This window comes from Stegostoma tigrinum, chromosome 17 (genome assembly GCF_030684315.1).
Source record: "Stegostoma tigrinum isolate sSteTig4 chromosome 17, sSteTig4.hap1, whole genome shotgun sequence".
NCBI classification, from domain to species: Eukaryota; Metazoa; Chordata; class Chondrichthyes; order Orectolobiformes; family Stegostomatidae; genus Stegostoma; species Stegostoma tigrinum.
Window position 1 is genome coordinate 60,499,885 of NC_081370.1, and position 17,432 is coordinate 60,517,316.

Here is a 17,432-nt window from a genome sequence, read left to right on the forward strand (position 1 = left end):
CTGCTGAGTGCAAGATAACAAGCTTGAACAAAAGGTGTTTTCGTTTTCACCACCAGAGAGTTTTAACAAGAAGAGTGTTTGAGTTACATTACATGATTTTTTTTTTCCCTCATTTATTTGTGAGCTGAGTGTTGCTGGCTGGGCCAGCATTTACTGCCTTATCCCTTTATTGTGCTGGAAAAGCCTCCTTGCATTTTCCGCGGTCTGGATGGTGCAGTTGCACCCTCAGTGCTGTTTGTGAGGGAGTTGCAAGGTTTTGACCCAGTCACTGAATGAATGGCCATGTTGTTCAAAATGAGGACGTTGTGTGATTTGAGGAGGACTCGTAGGTGGTGGTATTGCTGTGTATCTGTCCTTGTTGGTAAAGGCCATTGGTTTCAGAGGTGATGTTGGAGGGTCCTTGGTGACTTGGCTGCAGTGCATCTTGTAGATGGTACACACTGTTGCTACTGCGCCTTGGTGATGAAAAGGAGTGAACAAGGAAGGTATTCGATGATATGTCATCAAGCGAGCAGCTTTGACCTGGATATTATGACTGTAAACCGTACAGTTAACATTAATTAGTTAGTCAAATTACTATCTTTCATGAAAGAACTGTGCAAAGGTCGGTATCTCCTCTGCAAATCACCCTTTATTTACATGAGCACGGTACACAGACTCTGACCAGCTGGCTCAGAGCTGGTCAGTCGGGTGAGGTGACACTGAAACTTGTGTTTATATCTGTCAGCCAGGGCACCCTGATTGGGGCTGTTAACCTGGGGGCAATCAGGGATCTCATAGTCAATGAGACCTATGTGACCCTCGTTCCAGTCGCCAGATGTGTTGGCGTGTCACCAAAGGGACCTTGTGAAAGGGTGACTCCTCCCTCATGCTAAGACTCTGTGACATCATCACATTGTGTGGACCTAATGCAATTTCAGCATTAACTCTTTCAGAGTTGTTACCTTACTCTAGATGTTATAGATATAGCTTCAAATGGATATGTTTGGTTTCCTGCACTGTCTGACATTGAGGAATAAATGATTTACTGATTCCAGTCTTCACTGCTTATCTCTTTAATGGTGAATCAAAACGTTTCCCCTTGTAAATATCATGTATATCTGAAGTACAGATATGCAATAAAATATATCCTTTCCCCATTGGCATTGACCATTAGTGGTTCTGTTGCCAATGGCTCGTTATCTTCTGTTTTTATGTGTTTGTTTTCTGGAAGTAGATTGATTGATAGTAATTAACTTTAAAACCATATGTTTCAGGAAGCTATTGTTAATCAGACCAAAGCTGGCCATGGCAAATAGTGGGAACTACAGAGAGTTACGCTGGTTTATGCCATGGAATAAACAAAGGTATGGCAATAGTTTTCTTTCATGCAATTGTTATTTAAAATCACAGCCAGAATTCTGGATCAAATAATAATCACTTTGTACTGAATATTTGCAGTGCATGAAATTGCCCTGAGCACAGACAAATATGCGAGAGAAACTGAGAGCTGGAACTTTGGCTCAGCACTGTCCACATGAGACTTAATGTTAGGACATGATGCTGTGGTATCGTCAATATTTGCTGGTGACAACCTCTACAAGCATGTGTTCTTCATTTTAACGTGACTGTTCCCACCAAAAATTCCCTTGTTAAATTATTTGAGTAAATGGATTTACCTGTGTCAGAGTCTGGATAATCAAATCTGACTCAGATCATTGTGTACAGCCACACCATTGTACTTTGTTTTGCTTTTCTTCCTGTTCCATTTTAAGTTGTTGTTTCCTTGGGCCAACTGAGCGAGAGGATATGAAGTTAGTCAAAGTTTCCATGCTGGAAGCTGAAAGAGGAGAGGCTGCCCAGTATTACCAATAGCGCTTTTTATCAAAGGCATGGAGCTGGCAACTGCCTTTTTAGCCCATCAAATCTGTAAAATCTGCATCTCACATTTATTTAAATTAAATTCCGACTGCCACTCCTTATCCCATTGGCCTATCCGTTCAAGCGCTCTGAGATAATTTTCTTCATTGTTCACTACTCCACCAATTCTGGTATCATCTGCAAACTTACTACCATATCTTCTGTATTCAAATCTGAATCATTTATATAAATAACTGAAAAGATATCTGATGTCTTCCTAGCCAGCTGCAGGAAAAAATTGTACAGTGATAATGGGAACTGCAGATGCTGGAGAATCCAAGACAATAAAATGTGAGGCTGGATGAACACAGCAGGCCAAGCAGCATCTCAGGAGCTCAAAAGCTGACGTTTCGGGCCTAGACCCTTCATCAGAGATCTCTGATGAAGGGTCTAGGCCCGAAACGTCAGCTTTTGTGCTCCTGAGATGCTGCTTGGCCTGCTGTGTTCATCCAGCCTCACATTTTATTGTCTTTGCAGGAAAAAATTGACAGGCTTGCCACCCGCCGGAAGTCCAGTTGAACCATTCTTGTGTGGCTGTCAGTAATCCTGCTCCTGAGGTCTCTTTGTGATGGTGGCCTGAGTGATGTCACTTCTTTAGTTCCTGGTGAGGATATGCCTCTGTGAAACAGGGCCACGTCCAGATTCTCAATTCAGAACTAGAATTCTGCTACCCACTCAAGATCCAGTCCAGAGGTCAGCACACCTTGAGGTATTGAAAGAATGGAAGATGGAAAATCTTTACAGGAAGAGAATATAAAGGAGCTTCAACGTCAACAGGCGCTCGATTTGATATTGGCAGAAAGCAATAGCCAGAGTAGAATGGTGATTAACCTGACTGAATGACCTTGGAACCAACCCAATATTTTCCCTTTTAAAGCTCTAAACTTAAAGCATTGTTTGTCTGCAGAGAAGTGCACTTATTTGACAGAGCAGAATATTCCCATCGCATCAAAACAGCACTTTGACTTATTGGGAGCAGTACCTTGGCAGATTGACAAATGTTACAATAAACTTTAAAATGGCTAAGAGTTTTATTTAATCATGTATGTTTCTGGGAGATTATTTCTCCTGATAATTTAAATAGTTGGTCATTGTTTTGTCTTGTTTTCCCAGGATAGTAGAAGAATTTTCCCTTCCAGATATAATCCAGCGGGTGACTGGACAGGTGAGCAGAGAAACCATCCCTTCCATTGTAACAAAGTGTAGAGCTGGATGAACACAGCAGGCCAAGCAGCATCTTAGGAGCACAAAAGCTGATGCTTCGGGCCTAGACCCTTCATCAGAAAAGGGGGATGGGGAGAGGATTCTGAAATAAATAGGGAGAGAGGGGGAGGAGGACAGAAGATGGATGGAGAAGATAGGTGGAGAGGAGAGTATAGGTAGGGAGGGGATAGGTTATTCCGGGGTGGACGGACAGGTCAAGGGGGCGGCTTGAGGTTAGTAGGTGGCAAATGGAGGTGTGGCTTGAGGTGGGAGGAGGGGATAGGTGAGAGGAAGAACAGGTTAAGGAAGCAGGGATGAGCTGGGCTGGTTTTGGGAAGCAGTGGGGGGAGGGGAGATTTTGAAGCTTGTGAAATCCACATTGATACCATTGGGCTGCAGGGTTCCCAAGTGGAATATGAGTTGCTGTTCCTGCAACCTACAGGTGGCATCACTATGGCACTGCAGGAGGCCCAGGCTGGACATCTCGTCTGAGGAATGGGAGGGGGAGTTAAAATGGTTCACGACTGGGAGGTGCAGTTGTTATTGCGAACCGAGCGGAGGTGTTCTGCAAAGCGGTCCCCAAGCCTCCGCTTGGTTTCCCCGATGTAGAGGAAGCCACACCGGGTACAATGGATACAGTATACCACATTGGCGGATGTGCAGGTGAACATCTGCTTGATGCGGAAAGTCATCTTGGGGCCTGGGATGGGGGTGAGGAAGGAGGTGTGGAGGCAAGTGTAGCACTTCCTGTGGTTGCAGGGGTAGGTGCCGGGTGTGGTGGGGTTGGAGGGGAGTTTGGAGTGGTCAAGGGAGTTGTGGAGAGAGTGGTCTCTCCGGAAGGCAGACAAGGGTGGGGATGGAAAAATGTCTTTGGTGGTAGGGTCAGATTGTAGATGGCGGATGTGTCAGAGGATGATGCGTTGTATCTGGAGGTTGGTGGGGTGGTATGTGAGGACGAGGGGGTTTCTCTTTTGGAGGTTATTGCGGGGATGGGGTGTGGGGGATGAGTTGTGGGAAATGTGGGAGACACGGTTGATGGCGTTCTCGACCACTGCAGAGAGGAAGTTGCAGTCCTTGAAGAACGTGGCCATCTGGGATGTGCGGGAGTGGAATGCCTCATCCTGGGAGCAGATGCGGCAGAGGCAAAGGAATTGGGAATAGGGGATGGAATTTTTGCAGGAAGGTGGGTGGGAGGAGGTGTATTCCAGGTGGGAGTTGGTGGGCTTGAAATGGACATCGGTTTCTAGGTGGTTGCCTGAGATGGAGACTGAGAGGTCGAGGGAAGGTGAAGGATGTGTTGGAGATGGTCCAGGTGAACTTGAGGTTGGAGTGGAATGTGTCACCTATCCCCTCCTCCCACCTCAAGCCGCACCTCCATTTCCTACCCACTAACCTCATCCCACCCCCTGGACGTATCCCCTCCCTACCTCCTCACCTATACTCTCCTGTCCACCTATCTTCTCCTTTATTCATCTTCGGTCCGCCTCCCCCTCTCTCCCTATGTATTTCAGAACCCTCTCCCCATCCCCCTTTTCTGATGAAGGGTCTAGGCCCGAAACGTCAGCTTTCCTGCACCTGAGATGCTGCTTGGCCTGCTGTGTTCATCCAGCCTCACACTTTGTTATCTCGGATTCTCCAGCATCTGCAGTTCCCGTTATCTCTCGTCCCTTCCACTGTGGCTACTTTCACGGCAATTTAAATATGTGCTAAATCTTGTTCCAGGTTCTAGCTGTTTGTTAGTCTGGCACTTGTCTGGACACTTTGAATTTATATTTGTTCATAGGATGTGGATATCGTTAGCTGGGCTATCATTTATTGCCCAGACCAAGTTCATAGAATCCGAAAATTGTGGAAGCAGGCCATTTAGCCCAACAAGTCCACACCGACCCTCCAAAGAACATCCTGCCCAGACCTAACCACTGCCGCCCCCACCCGCCCCCACTCAATCCATTGTAAACCTGCTTTTTCCATGGCTAATCCACCCAGCTTGCAAATCCCTGGACACTGTGGCCCATTTAGCATGGTCAGTCCACCCTAATGTCCACATCTTTGGACAAGGGAAGATGGTGAAACTGGCACCTAGAAGCACAGCAGTGTTGGGACACCCACAGTGCTGACAGGGAGGGAGATCCATGACCCTTGACCCAGTGACAGTGAAGGAGCGGCAATATATTTCCAAGTCCGGATGGTGAGTGGCTTAGAGGGGAACCTGCAGTTGGTGGTGTTCTCATGTATCTGCTGCCCTTGTCCTAATCTATGATACAGGTTAAATTCTAGGGAATTGAGTTATAGGGAGAGGCTGAATAGGCTGGGGCACTTTTCCCTGGCTGGATGCTAAGGGGCAACCTCGTAGCAGTTTCTAAAGCCCTGAGAGGCATGGATAGGGTGAATAGCCAATGACTTTTTTGTCTGGTGGAGGAGTCCAAAACCCGAAGGTATAGGTTTAAAGTGAGAGGGAAAGATTTTAAAAAGAACCCGAGGGGTAACCTTTTCACGCAGATGGTGGTGCATGTGTGGAACAAACTGCAAAAGGAAGTGGTGGAGCTGGGTTCAATTACAGCGGTTAAAAGTTTTTTTTGTTTTGAATAGAATTGCTACAGTGTGGAAATAGGCCCTTCAGCCCAACAAGTCCACACCAACCCTCAGAGCATCCCACCCAGACCCAGCTCCCTATAACCTACCTAAATCTACACATCCCTGCGCACTATGGGTAATTTAGCATGGCCAACCCATCTAGCCTGCACATTTCTGGATTGTGGGAGGAAACCCACGCAGACACAGGGAGAATGTGCAAACTCCACACAGACAGTTGCCTGAGGGTGGAATCAAACCTGGGTCCCTGGCAATGTGAGGCAGCAGTGCTAACCACTGAGCCACCATGTCACCCATTTGGATGCGTAGATGAATAGGAAGGGTTCAGAGGGATATGGTCAAATACTAGCAAATGGGACTAGGCCAGATTAGGATGTCTGGTCAGAGCGGAGAGGTTGGAGTGAAGGGTTTGTTTCTCTGCTGTATGACTCTTTGATACTGGTCATGGGCTTGGAAGGTGCCTCTCAGTTTGCTTCAGTTTCTCTAGGCTTTTATACTGTCACTTGCTATGAATGAATTATCCAAATGGTGGATTCAGCATAGAGCAGCTGGGATTTGAATAATAAAAAGAGAATTTGCTGGAAAAGTTCAGCAGGTCTGGCAGCATCTGTGAAGAAAAATCCTGTACGTTTTGGAAAGGAATTTGAAGTTTGTTAAAGAGGTATGGGTAGATTAGAAATGATTTTTGAATCTTTTACAGTGTTTAGTAGAGCCCCCTTTTCAGCTGGACCATTTTCGTTTTGTGGCTTAACTTAATATTGGATACATCAATGCAGTAGCCACCCCTGTCCAATGAGCTGCTCATCAATCAAAATGATGGAATCCCTATAGTTCGGAAAGAGGCCATTTGGCCCCTTCGCATCTGCACCAACACTCCGAAGAGCATCCCACTCAGACCCAGGACTCCACCCTATCTTCATAACCCTGTATTTCCCATCTCGCCTGCACACCCCCGAACACTATGAAGTAGTTTTGATAATCTTCAAACATAGAACAGTACAGCACAGTAGAGGCTCTTCGGCCCACGATGTTGTGCCGACCTATTATCCTATTCTAAGATCAAACTACCCTGCATAGCCTACATTTTACTCTCCTCCATGTGCCTATCCAAGAGTCACTTAAAAGCCTCTAAAATATCTGACTCCACCACCACTGCCGGCAGCACATTCCACACACCCACCACTCTCTGTGTAAAGAACCTCCCTCTGACATCTCCCCCACACCTTCCTCCAGTCACCTTAAAATTATGCCCCCTCGTAATAGTCATTTCCGCCCTGGGAAAAAGTCTCTGACTATCCACTCTATGCCTTCCATCATCTTGTACACCTAGATAAACAGATGTGGTGACTTGTAAACTTTCAATGTGAGTCCATGTGACAATAAAACTAATTCAATTCTATTCAGTCTGGCCAAGCCACCTAGCCTGCACATCTTTGGACTGTGGGAGGAAACCAGAGCACCTGGAGGAAACCCACGCAGACACAGGGAGAATGTGCAAACTCCACACAGACAGTCACCCAAAGATGGAATTGAACTCGGCTGTGAGGAAACAGTGCGAACCACTGTGCTGTCCTTGTGTGCAAACATAATTTGTGAATGTGTGCTGAAATGTGCAATGCTTTTATTTGCAATTACCACATCATGCCCCTGAGCTGCTCCAAGATATCAATGGTAATAGGAAGTGTCAATAAATTACATTTAAAACCTCCATGCAAAACTTTGCTGCCTGTGAACATATTCAGCTCTGAAGCAATTCCTGTCCACAAGTGAATGTACTTTTTCCTGACAATTCAATTGTAAAGGAACAAATAAAATTGAATGCTCGTAGATGACATTAATGCCAGTGCATGGCTCTTGTTTCAGGATACTGTTCCATTTGGTGATGCTGTCATTGAGACGAAGGAGACCTGCCTGGGCAGTGAAATCTGTGAGGAGCTCTGGGTTCCCAACAGGTACAAACATTTATCCCTGTTTCTTTCTGGATCTCATCAGTGTGGAGATCTTGTTGGATTTTGGACCTGCTTACCAGGGAAACAAGGTAGCTCAGCGAACTCTGGGCAGTGGGTGAAAGGGTATTGGTGTGAGTAATGATGCAGGTAGAGTTTTGGATGACCTTAAATTTATGGAGAGTAGGGTGTGGGAGGTCGGCCAGTAATTTGTTGCAAGAGTCGAGTCTAAAGATAAAAAAGGCACGATAGGAGGCTTCAGTTATTGAAGCGCTGAGACCATCAATTTTACAGAATCAGAAAAAAAACTAACATTGAAATAGTCAAAGAGAAATAACATGCAGAGACCTTGACTTCTTATTACTGGAGTGAGTGACCTCCAGAGTTTGAGGACGTAGAGTTGGACACTGACAACCATTTAGCTTAAACATAACAAATCCTCTGACATTTTCCAGTGTCGCCATTGCTCCTGCATTTACAAAATATCAGAAGATTTGTAAAAGTTCAGATTAAGTATTTAATATTAATGATTTTTGCTTGTCAGCATTGATTGTTTTGAAAAGTATATTCTTCAAACAGTAAACTCTGATGACTTTGAAAGATGTTGCATGAGTGATCCTCACTGCTGATCACTGTGTTTCAGATTGTTTGCACTGTTGCTCATCCCTGGAGGAGATTTACTTCTACCATCCTCCTGGGGCAGGGACGACCATGGCCAAGTGATATTATCGCTAACTATTAATCCAGAGATCTAGATAACTTTTCTGGGATGAGTTTGAATACCCGCCATGGCAGGTGGTAGAACGAAAACCTGAAGTTAAAAATCCAGTGATGTTCCCAGGGAAGGAAACTGCTGTCCTTACCTGGTCTTGTGTGATTCCAGACCCACAGCAGTGTGGGTGGCTCTCAAATGCCCTTTCAGGAGTTGTGGGGCATTGAGGTGACGTATTGGTGGATGGAGTGTAAGGAATAAATCAGGAAGAAAGTTGGTGGAATTGCATTTCTTTCAGCTGTTAATTTTTCATTGGTATCACGATGGTCCCACTCCATCCTTAAGATGAATTACTTCATTGAATATCAGTTTCTTTTTTCATTAAAAAAGAAATGACAACCTGACTTCCTGTTTTATTTTAAGGCCTGCTTTGTGTTTGTTCACATTAAGTCACTGAAGGGCGTTGGAAAGACTGCCTGTCATTTCTTGGGTTATTGTTTTGACATCAATACTGTGTACATCCTCAACTTTGCATGACAGCTGCGGTGTGCAACTACTAGTAAACGCCTTGCATTGAAATATTTGGGGATCGTTTTGAGCAAGTGCCAACATGATTGAAGAGTTATGACTGATTCAGCATAAAATGAAGCACTTTTAGATACAGTGACCAACTGATATGGTGGGAGTCAGTTAGCTCAATTGATTGGATGGCTGGTTTGCTATGTAGGGTGTTGCCAGCAGCATGGGTTCAATTCCTGCATGAGCTGAGGGTTAGGATGAAGGACTGTGCTACTCGGCCAACAAAACAAACCAAGGAACTGCAGGTGCTGGAAATTAGAAACAAAAACTGAAATTGCAGGAAAAGCTGGCAGGTCTGGGAATATTTGTGAAGAGAAATCAGAGTTAATGTTTCGGGTCTGAGGAAGGTTCACTGGACCCAATGAACTTTTCCAATACTCTCTGTTTTTGTCTCCTTCTCGGCCTCTTTCCCCCCACCTATGAACCCTCGGGTTAACCACCGTCCGATATTGCTCTTCAGTGAGAGAGCAGTCCTCTGGGACAATGGTGACTTTACCTTTAACGATAACAGTGAGCACATTACTAAATCCTGAGAATAGAGCGTCTGATAAAGATTGTCTTGTTTTTGTTGCAGTTCTGTGGTCTGTCATTGAGTGTATGCTGGAGATGCTGCCTAAAACTGAACTCGTTTGATGCATGTTTTCAAAACGTTGATTGTGTATATTGTGTTGAAATGCTGTTGTGTGAATGTCACCAGTTTCATGACAACATATAGACACCGTACTCTTCTTACCTTTTCAGTCCCCACATTACCATGGCGATGGATGGGGTTGAGATTTTTACCAATTCCTCGGGGAGCCATCACGTCCTTCGGAAAAATTATGTGAGGGTTGATCTTATAAAGTCAGCGACAGCAAAGGTATGAGTGTGAATGTGCTGGTGTCTCCAAACTGAAATAGAGTTTTCCACTTGGTTTAAGAACTGACAAAGACAAAGTTTGGTAGGATGAACTCACTGCCTTTTTTGCTAAATTTAAGCTCAGAAATCCAGTGGCTAGCCAGTTAGCTCACCGGGGAACTATGAATGTTTATCTGATGCAGGAATATTGTGCCTCCTGTTGGGAGTTAGAACATGGCCCTGTCAGTGTCTGTTTCTAGGATTTCATTCATGAAAAGCATTGGGGTGGGCAAGGCAACGGTGGAGTGGAAATGTGACTAATCAGTAATCCAGAGGCTCAGGCTTAACCCTCTGGGAATGTGGTTTCAAATCCTAACACAGCAGGTATTGGAATTCAAACTCCATAATTCTGGAATTGAACATTGTCCTCATTGGTGACCATGAAGCTACCATAACAGCTTTTGTCTTTAAATGTGCTGTAGGCAAGGGAATCTGGTCTAGAATCGCTCTAGACTGTGAGTCCACAAAAATGTGATCGACATGCAGGTGCTGTTTGAAATGGCCCAGCAATCCACTCAGTTCAAGGGCACTGAGGCTTGGGCAACAAGTGTGGGTATTGCTGGCACGTTCTCATTTTTAAAAATTGCTCAATGAGGCATCATTAATTGAGATCGGAAATAAGTGGAAGAGCACAAAATGATAATTGAAATCAGTACTGAGGAATTTTTACCTTCTTATGCTCCTGTGTTGGAGCTCTGCGCTGAGGAAATTTGTAAAACTTGTACCAAAACCTGTTGCCATCAATGTCATCCTTCACAGTGTATAACTATGCAAAGATAGTTCATTCCGCACATTTCTTCTCTTCTATCTGAGCAGAATGGTGGTATTTATCTCCTTGCCAACCAGAAAGGCTGTGATGGTGATCGCCTGTATTATGACGGCTGTGCAATGATTGCTGTCAATGGACATCTTGTGGCTCAAGGATCCCAATTTTCCTTGGACGATGTGGTAAGACCAGAATGGTGTAGGGCCTGTGGAGGTGGATTCACTTTGCTTTTTGAGTTGTTGTGGGGCGGTGATGGCCTCTTTTTATTACTGCTTGGCTGATAATCCAGAAACCTGGTTAATGTTCTGGTGACCTGGGTTCAAATTGTACCACGGAGAATGGTGAAATTTGAATTCTATGACATTGCGGAATTAAGAGTTCAGCGGTGACCATTGGAAAAATTCATCTGGTTCACTCATGTCCTTTTGGGGAAAGAAGCTGCCATCCTTATTTACATGTGACTGCAGACCCACAGCAATGTGGCTGACTCTTAACTGACCTCTTGTGAATCTGAAAGAAAGTTTAAAGTTAAAAAGAAAATTTCAAGGTGGCCAGTGCAGAAGTGTTTAGTATTATTGCAGGGATTCATCCTGGTCTTTTTATCTATGTTTAGGAAGTTATAACGACCACTCAGGATTTGGAAGATATAAGAAGCTATGATGCAATCAGGATATCTGCAAGATTATTGGTTGGTACATGAGCTTTGCTGTGTGTTGAATTGTGAGTTTCTGTGTTATGACTGCCATGCGAGGAATGTCCTGGTAATCAACCCTCACTACTCCAGACGTTTTCCCGTCAGTGTAAATATTCCAATTCAATCAGATCAGTCAATCAGAGGCTAGGAAACCTGCAGTGAGTAACTCACCATCTAGCTCCCCAAAGCCTGTCCATCATCTACAAGGCAAAAGCCAGGACTGTGATGGAGCACTCTCCACTTATCCCCTTGGATAAGTACGGCCCCAACAACACTCGAAGCTTGACACCATCCAGGTCATAGCAGCCCACTTGATTGGCACCATATCCACTCGCTCCGGCACTGACGCTCAGTAGCAGCAGTGTGGACCATCTACAAGATGCACTGCAGAATATCACCAAAGGTCCTGAACACCTTTCAAACCCAGAACCCCTTCCGTCACGAAGGACGAGGGAGTGCCACCAACTACGATCCCCTCTGACCGTCTATCGTAGAAATATATCGCCATTCTTTCACTGTAGCTGGGTCAGATTATTGGAATTCCCTCCCTAATGGCATTGTGAGTCAATCCACAGCACATGGACTGCAGTGATGCAAGAAGGCAGCTCACCACCACCTTCTCAAGGGCAATGCATGCTGGCCCTCCTGTGTTCCCTGCAATAATTTTACAAAGAAAATCATCCTTTTGAACTGCCATCCTGAAAAAAAAAACACTGGCACTGGATTTCTTTAATGATGTCCAAATAATCAATGTGTTATTAAACAAAACTCACTCTGAAGAACAATTGGCAAAATTAGTCGATGCCTAAACTGTAATCTGTAAGAGACAAGTTTTATCCTTTTTCAGCCTCAAAGTGGGGACACGGACGCACACGTGCGCGCTCACTCGCGCGCTCTCCTTCTCGCGCCCCCCCTCCCCCTCCCCCTCGCGCGCGCCCCCCCCGCGCGCCCCCCCTCCCCCCCTTCCCCGCGCGCCCTCTGTCTCCCGTCCTCCGACACTTCCGCCATCTACAATCCGACCCCACCGCCCAAGACATTTTTCCATCCCCACCCTTGATTGCTTTCCAGAGAGACCACTCTCTCCGTGACTCCCTTGTTCGCTCCACACTGCCCTCCAACCCCACCACACCCGGCACCTTCCCCTGCAACCGCAGGAAATGCTACACTTGCCCCCACACCTCCTCCCTCACCCCTATCCCAGACCCCAAGATGACTTTCCATATTAAGCAGAGGTTCACCTGCACATCTGCCAATGTGGTATACTGCATCCATTGTACCTGGTGTGGCTACCTCTACATTGGGGAAACCAAGCGGAGTCTTGGGGACCGCTTTGCAGAACACCTCCGCTCGGTTCGCAATAAACAACTGCACCTCCTACTCGCAAACATTTCCAATCCCCCTCCCATTCTTTAGATGACAGGTCCATCATGGGCCTCCTGCAGTGCCACAATGATGCCACCCGAAGGTTGCAGGAACAGCAAACTCATATTCCGCTTGGGAACCCTGCAGCCCAATGGTATCAATGTGGACTTCACCAGCTTCAAAATCTCCCCTTCCCCCACCGCATCCCAAAACCAGCCCAGTTCGTCCCCTCCACCCACTGCACCGCACCACACAACTAGCCCAGCTCTTCCCCTTCACCCACTGCATCCCAAAACCAGTCCAGCCTGTCTCTGCCTCTCTAACCTGTTCTTCCTCTCACCCATCCCTTCCTCCCACCCCAAGCCTCACCCCCATCTCCTACCTCCTAACCTCATTCCACCTCCTTGACCTGTCCGTCTTCCCTGGACTGACCTATCCCCTCCCCACCTATACTCACCTCTCCACCTATCTTCTTTTCTCTCCATCTTCAGTCCGCCTCCCCCTCTCTCCCTATTTATTCCAGAACCCTCACCCCATCCCCCTCTCTGATGAAGGGTCTAGGCCCGAAATGTCAGTTTTTGTCCTCCTGAGATGCTGCTTGGCCTGCTGTGTTCATCCAGCTTCACACTTTGTTATCTTGGATTCTCCAGCATCTGCAGTTCCCATTATCAACTGTGGAATAGCTTTGTCCTAAGGAGTTCAGTTTGGAATTTTCTTAACAGTCTTGTGACGTTATTTTCTTTTGGGATTAGCTGTAAAGATACCTTTTTCAATTAAAAGTTGTGACAATAAGCTAGTAGCCAAACCTAATTCCAAGACTCACTGACTCCTGTCTCCCAAAAACCTCAGAAATGTCACTTGTTCTTTTGCTTGTGCATGTTTCAAATGTCAGAATTAAATCTCTTTTGCACGTAAAATCCCAACCAGGCAACTGAAGTACAGCTCTACCCTCGTGTGAAAGTCGACTTTGCACTTTCGTCGGTTGGTGATGTCTATATGCCCTCCATTGTACCCATTCAGATCCGGTACCATACTCCTGAGGAAGAAATCAGGTAGGTTTGAGCCCTCAAACTGTTCAATCATTCCTACAGAGACCACAATGCAGCCTGTGTGTTATGTTGTGTGTCTAGCACAGTCCTCAGTCAGAGCATCCAGATCACATCTATGATACAAAAATAGGCAGGAAAGTGTTTGCCAAGAGCCATAAGGAAGATGCACATGTGAATACAGAATGAAAGTACTGTGCATGCTGGAATTCTGAAATAAAAATGGAAAGTGCTGGTGAGATAAAACACATCTGGCAGCATCTGTGGAGAGAGAAACTGAGCTCATGTGTCAAATCACATTGGTTACCCTGCTGCTGTCGTGCCCGTTGGTGCCAAATGCCTCTATATGCTGGTGAACACCCCAGTACAAATGTGGCCGCGGAAGAGGGGCAGATGGTCATGTACTCTAGCACCCTCCACACCTGCTGCCAAGCACTCTTGCCAGGGGCAGGCCCAGGAAGAGACCCGGTGACCTGTCTGCACCGCCCCCACCCCCTCCACACAGAGCGTCCACAAATGAGATTCTGATGTGCAATCAAAATTTAATAGCAGAATGGAGATTGCAAATAAATACAGAAAGCTGTTTCTTCCAGAGCTCATAAACTGTCTGCGGTAACCTGGCACCTGGGAAGCCTCTTTCACCTTTGATTACATGGGGCTGCTGCGTGCAGCACTCTCCGGTCCATATCCTGATGGAAAGAGGAAGGACCCTTTCATTGGGGGTCCACCATCGAGACATATCCAAATAGCAGATAAAGTGGAGAATGTTACAGCAGCACCCCATACAGGAAATTCTATAAGCCATAGGGCATAGAGTGAAGTCCTTTTTAGATAGTTTAAACTGTACGACAATGGCTTCTTCTAGACATTTCTTCGTCAACCTGTTTATTGAGGTGTTTCTGGAGCAGGTGTGACTTGAACCCAGTGGTACCACTGAACCACTAGAGACCCTGAGGAGTTTCTTCTGTACTGCAAAATGTTAATTGTGTCAGTCTTTATAAACAGGTGGAGGGTATTGATTGATGAAGAGAGAGATGAGACATTGTGATGTTTTGTGCATCAGTTTTGTATTATTTTCCATGTGGTGGTGATGTCCCTGAACCAGACATTGAGAACGGTGAAGCAGGACGCCAGACCCAGAGCTCGTCCATTTTGTCCATTTTCTTTCTTCTTTCCTCGTCCCGTGCTTTTGCTTCCCTTTGGCAGCATCGGTGATGTCCAAGGTGAAGCTAATGTTGGTTTAGACCCTCTAGAGTCTGGAGGCAAAGCCCTGGTGTGGACTGGGGACCAGTGCAGGCTCATCTTCCCCACCTTCTCGTTTTGGAAGGACTATAAATCTGAACTTTTTTATTTCTTTATTTTTCTGATTTATTCTTAGGAATTTGTCTCTTGGTACCTTTGTACCTAAGATGTGCTCATGGAAGCACATATGACAGGAAAGCTAATTTTAATTGTAAGAACTGTATCTATGAGTTCAAATCCCACCATGGCAGCTGGACAGTTAAAACTCAATAAGTTATATAATGACAAAAAGTATGGTTGACAATGTGATTGGCTCTGGAGAGCATTTCAAAGAATCAATCAGTTCAATGCAATAATTAAAAGAAAAATATACTGTACACCATTATTTGTTCAAAGCCGTCTTTTCTGCCGTTGTCATCCATTTCACCGGGATGCTTGTCCTAACCCAGTACCCCATGAAGTGAATTCCCTGTTTCCTATTGTTCAGCCACGCGTTTAACCTCCTAATGTCTCTATCCCTCTGCCTGTTGGTTCAAGACTTGGGTAACAGTCCTGAGATTATTAGCTTTCGGGTTTTGTTTTAAAATTCAAACCCTCAAACTCTAACAGCAGAATATCAATCCCAATTCTTGTTTGTTCCAGTGTGGACCAGGACAACTGGATCTGATCCCTCCCAGTTGAAGCTCTTTGCCAGCCACGAGGGTACTTTAACCCTGGCACTGACTGAGCAGCACAGTGTTTGGTACTTTCAGCTGTAACTGCAGAGAAACAGGATCTATTTACCTGACCATGTTCCCCATCACTGAATGGTTTCCTCCACCTGGTTTGTGATGGAACTTTGTAGTATATTTCACTGTTATTTGGAAACTTTGGTTCCAAAGTGGACAGGATCTTGTATGTCTTCACACTTAACTCGTATTTCTATATTGCATGTTAAGAAGAGGATAAATAGTTTTAGTTTGATTTTTGTGTTCTGTGAATGGTGCTGTGAGTGAAACATGTCTATATGCATTTAAATCCAGCATTCAAAACATAAGTCCTTTTGCTGAATAACTGTGTGCTTTAGAAAACAAGGGTAAATGAGACAGAAATTTGGTATTGGTAAATTAATTAGAGTTGCATTTGGTTCAGCAGGTCAGGACGAGGAATCAGTTTGTGCATAATATAATTAGTGCTTTGTTTTTCCTTGTGAGTAATAAACTTCATTCATTTGTTAAAAGTACATTGACAGCCTCGTGTGAATATGATCAGTGACTGACCACTGTAAACAAATTATAAGAACAAAATTGACATATCAAGCCAAGTCTCATGCTGGGATCTGACTTATCCATTATCACTATCAGCTGGGATCATTACGTGTGATGGTAATTTTGCCTGAGTGCTGGAAATATGCATTTGAATACTTACAAACACAATTTTGCCCAAGTACAGGATAAAGTACTGCTGGGAAATTGTATGACTTGATGTTACTCATTGTGTCTCTTCATATTTTACTTAGCCTTGGACCAGCATGTTGGTTGTGGGATTATCTGCGACGTAGTTCACAGGTAAGTCAGTGAGATGTACAGCCATATTGCAAGCTTAGTTTTAGACAGCTTTACACTTTCCATACATAATTTACATGATGTTTTGTTAAAACTGTCTGTTTTTCCAAGTGGGATGCCTTCATTGATTGAAGAATGGTTCTTTGCTACGTCATGCACACTAAACAATTGTTCCCTAACATATTTGGGATGTGGGCATCCCTGGTAAGTCCAGCATTTATTGTCCCTCCCTATAATTGCCCTTGAACTGAATGATAGAGGGAAATTGATGGTTAACCTGTTGAAGTCACAAGTAGGCCAGTCTCAGCAAGGATGTCACATTTCCTTCCTAACTGATATCAGTGAAACAAATTAGTTTTTAGCAGATTCAATGGTAGTTTGCGGATCAACATTATATAGAAGCATCTTATTGTAGAATTATGAATTTGATTTAAACGCCACTAGCTGTGAGATTGTAGACATGCTCACTACTGACAATACTGACACACGAACACTAACTATCCACCAAGAGACGTGACCAATTCTCACTGGTCTCACTACACATGGCCAACAAGGTACAACACATCCATAATCACACGAGCCAAACAGAGACATACCACGGACTTCCTGGAGGCCTGGTACTCCAACTGGAACTCCTCCAACAAACACATTGAATTAGACCCTATGTACAAAACACTGAGAAACAGAACCAGAAGTAATACCCACCACCCCAGCATATAAACAAGTGGGACAGAACACCGAGGCTTCACCAGAGGTGCACTGATGATGTTACCGAGCAGGGTGACAAAACATCTGCAACCAAACATACCGACTCAGCGAGCAAGTCTACAACCTCATTTAGCAACCGAGCTACAAACCTTCTCTGGATGTGAGTTTGCTCGCTGAGCTGGAAGGTTAGTTTTCAGACGTTTCGTCACCATTCTAGGTAACATCATCAGTGAGCCTTCGAT

General features: G+C 45.0%; 1 protein-coding gene across 4 annotated transcripts in view; it reads left to right on the plus strand.

Moving 5' to 3' along the window:
* Nucleotides 1–17,432, plus strand: part of nadsyn1 (NAD synthetase 1) — an 81,046-nt gene that overhangs the window by 25,652 nt on the left and 37,962 nt on the right. For all 4 annotated transcript variants that reach the window (XM_048546063.2, XM_048546062.2, XM_059652197.1 and 1 more), the window contains 8 exons: nt 1,257–1,346; nt 3,013–3,064; nt 7,558–7,646; nt 9,673–9,790; nt 10,645–10,776; nt 11,208–11,282; nt 13,578–13,702; nt 16,437–16,485. In XM_048546063.2, the coding sequence (XP_048402020.1) occupies nt 1,257–1,346; nt 3,013–3,064; nt 7,558–7,646; nt 9,673–9,790; nt 10,645–10,776; nt 11,208–11,282; nt 13,578–13,702; nt 16,437–16,485 (730 nt within the window). The remainder of the gene's footprint in view (nt 1–1,256; nt 1,347–3,012; nt 3,065–7,557; nt 7,647–9,672; nt 9,791–10,644; nt 10,777–11,207; nt 11,283–13,577; nt 13,703–16,436; nt 16,486–17,432) is intronic.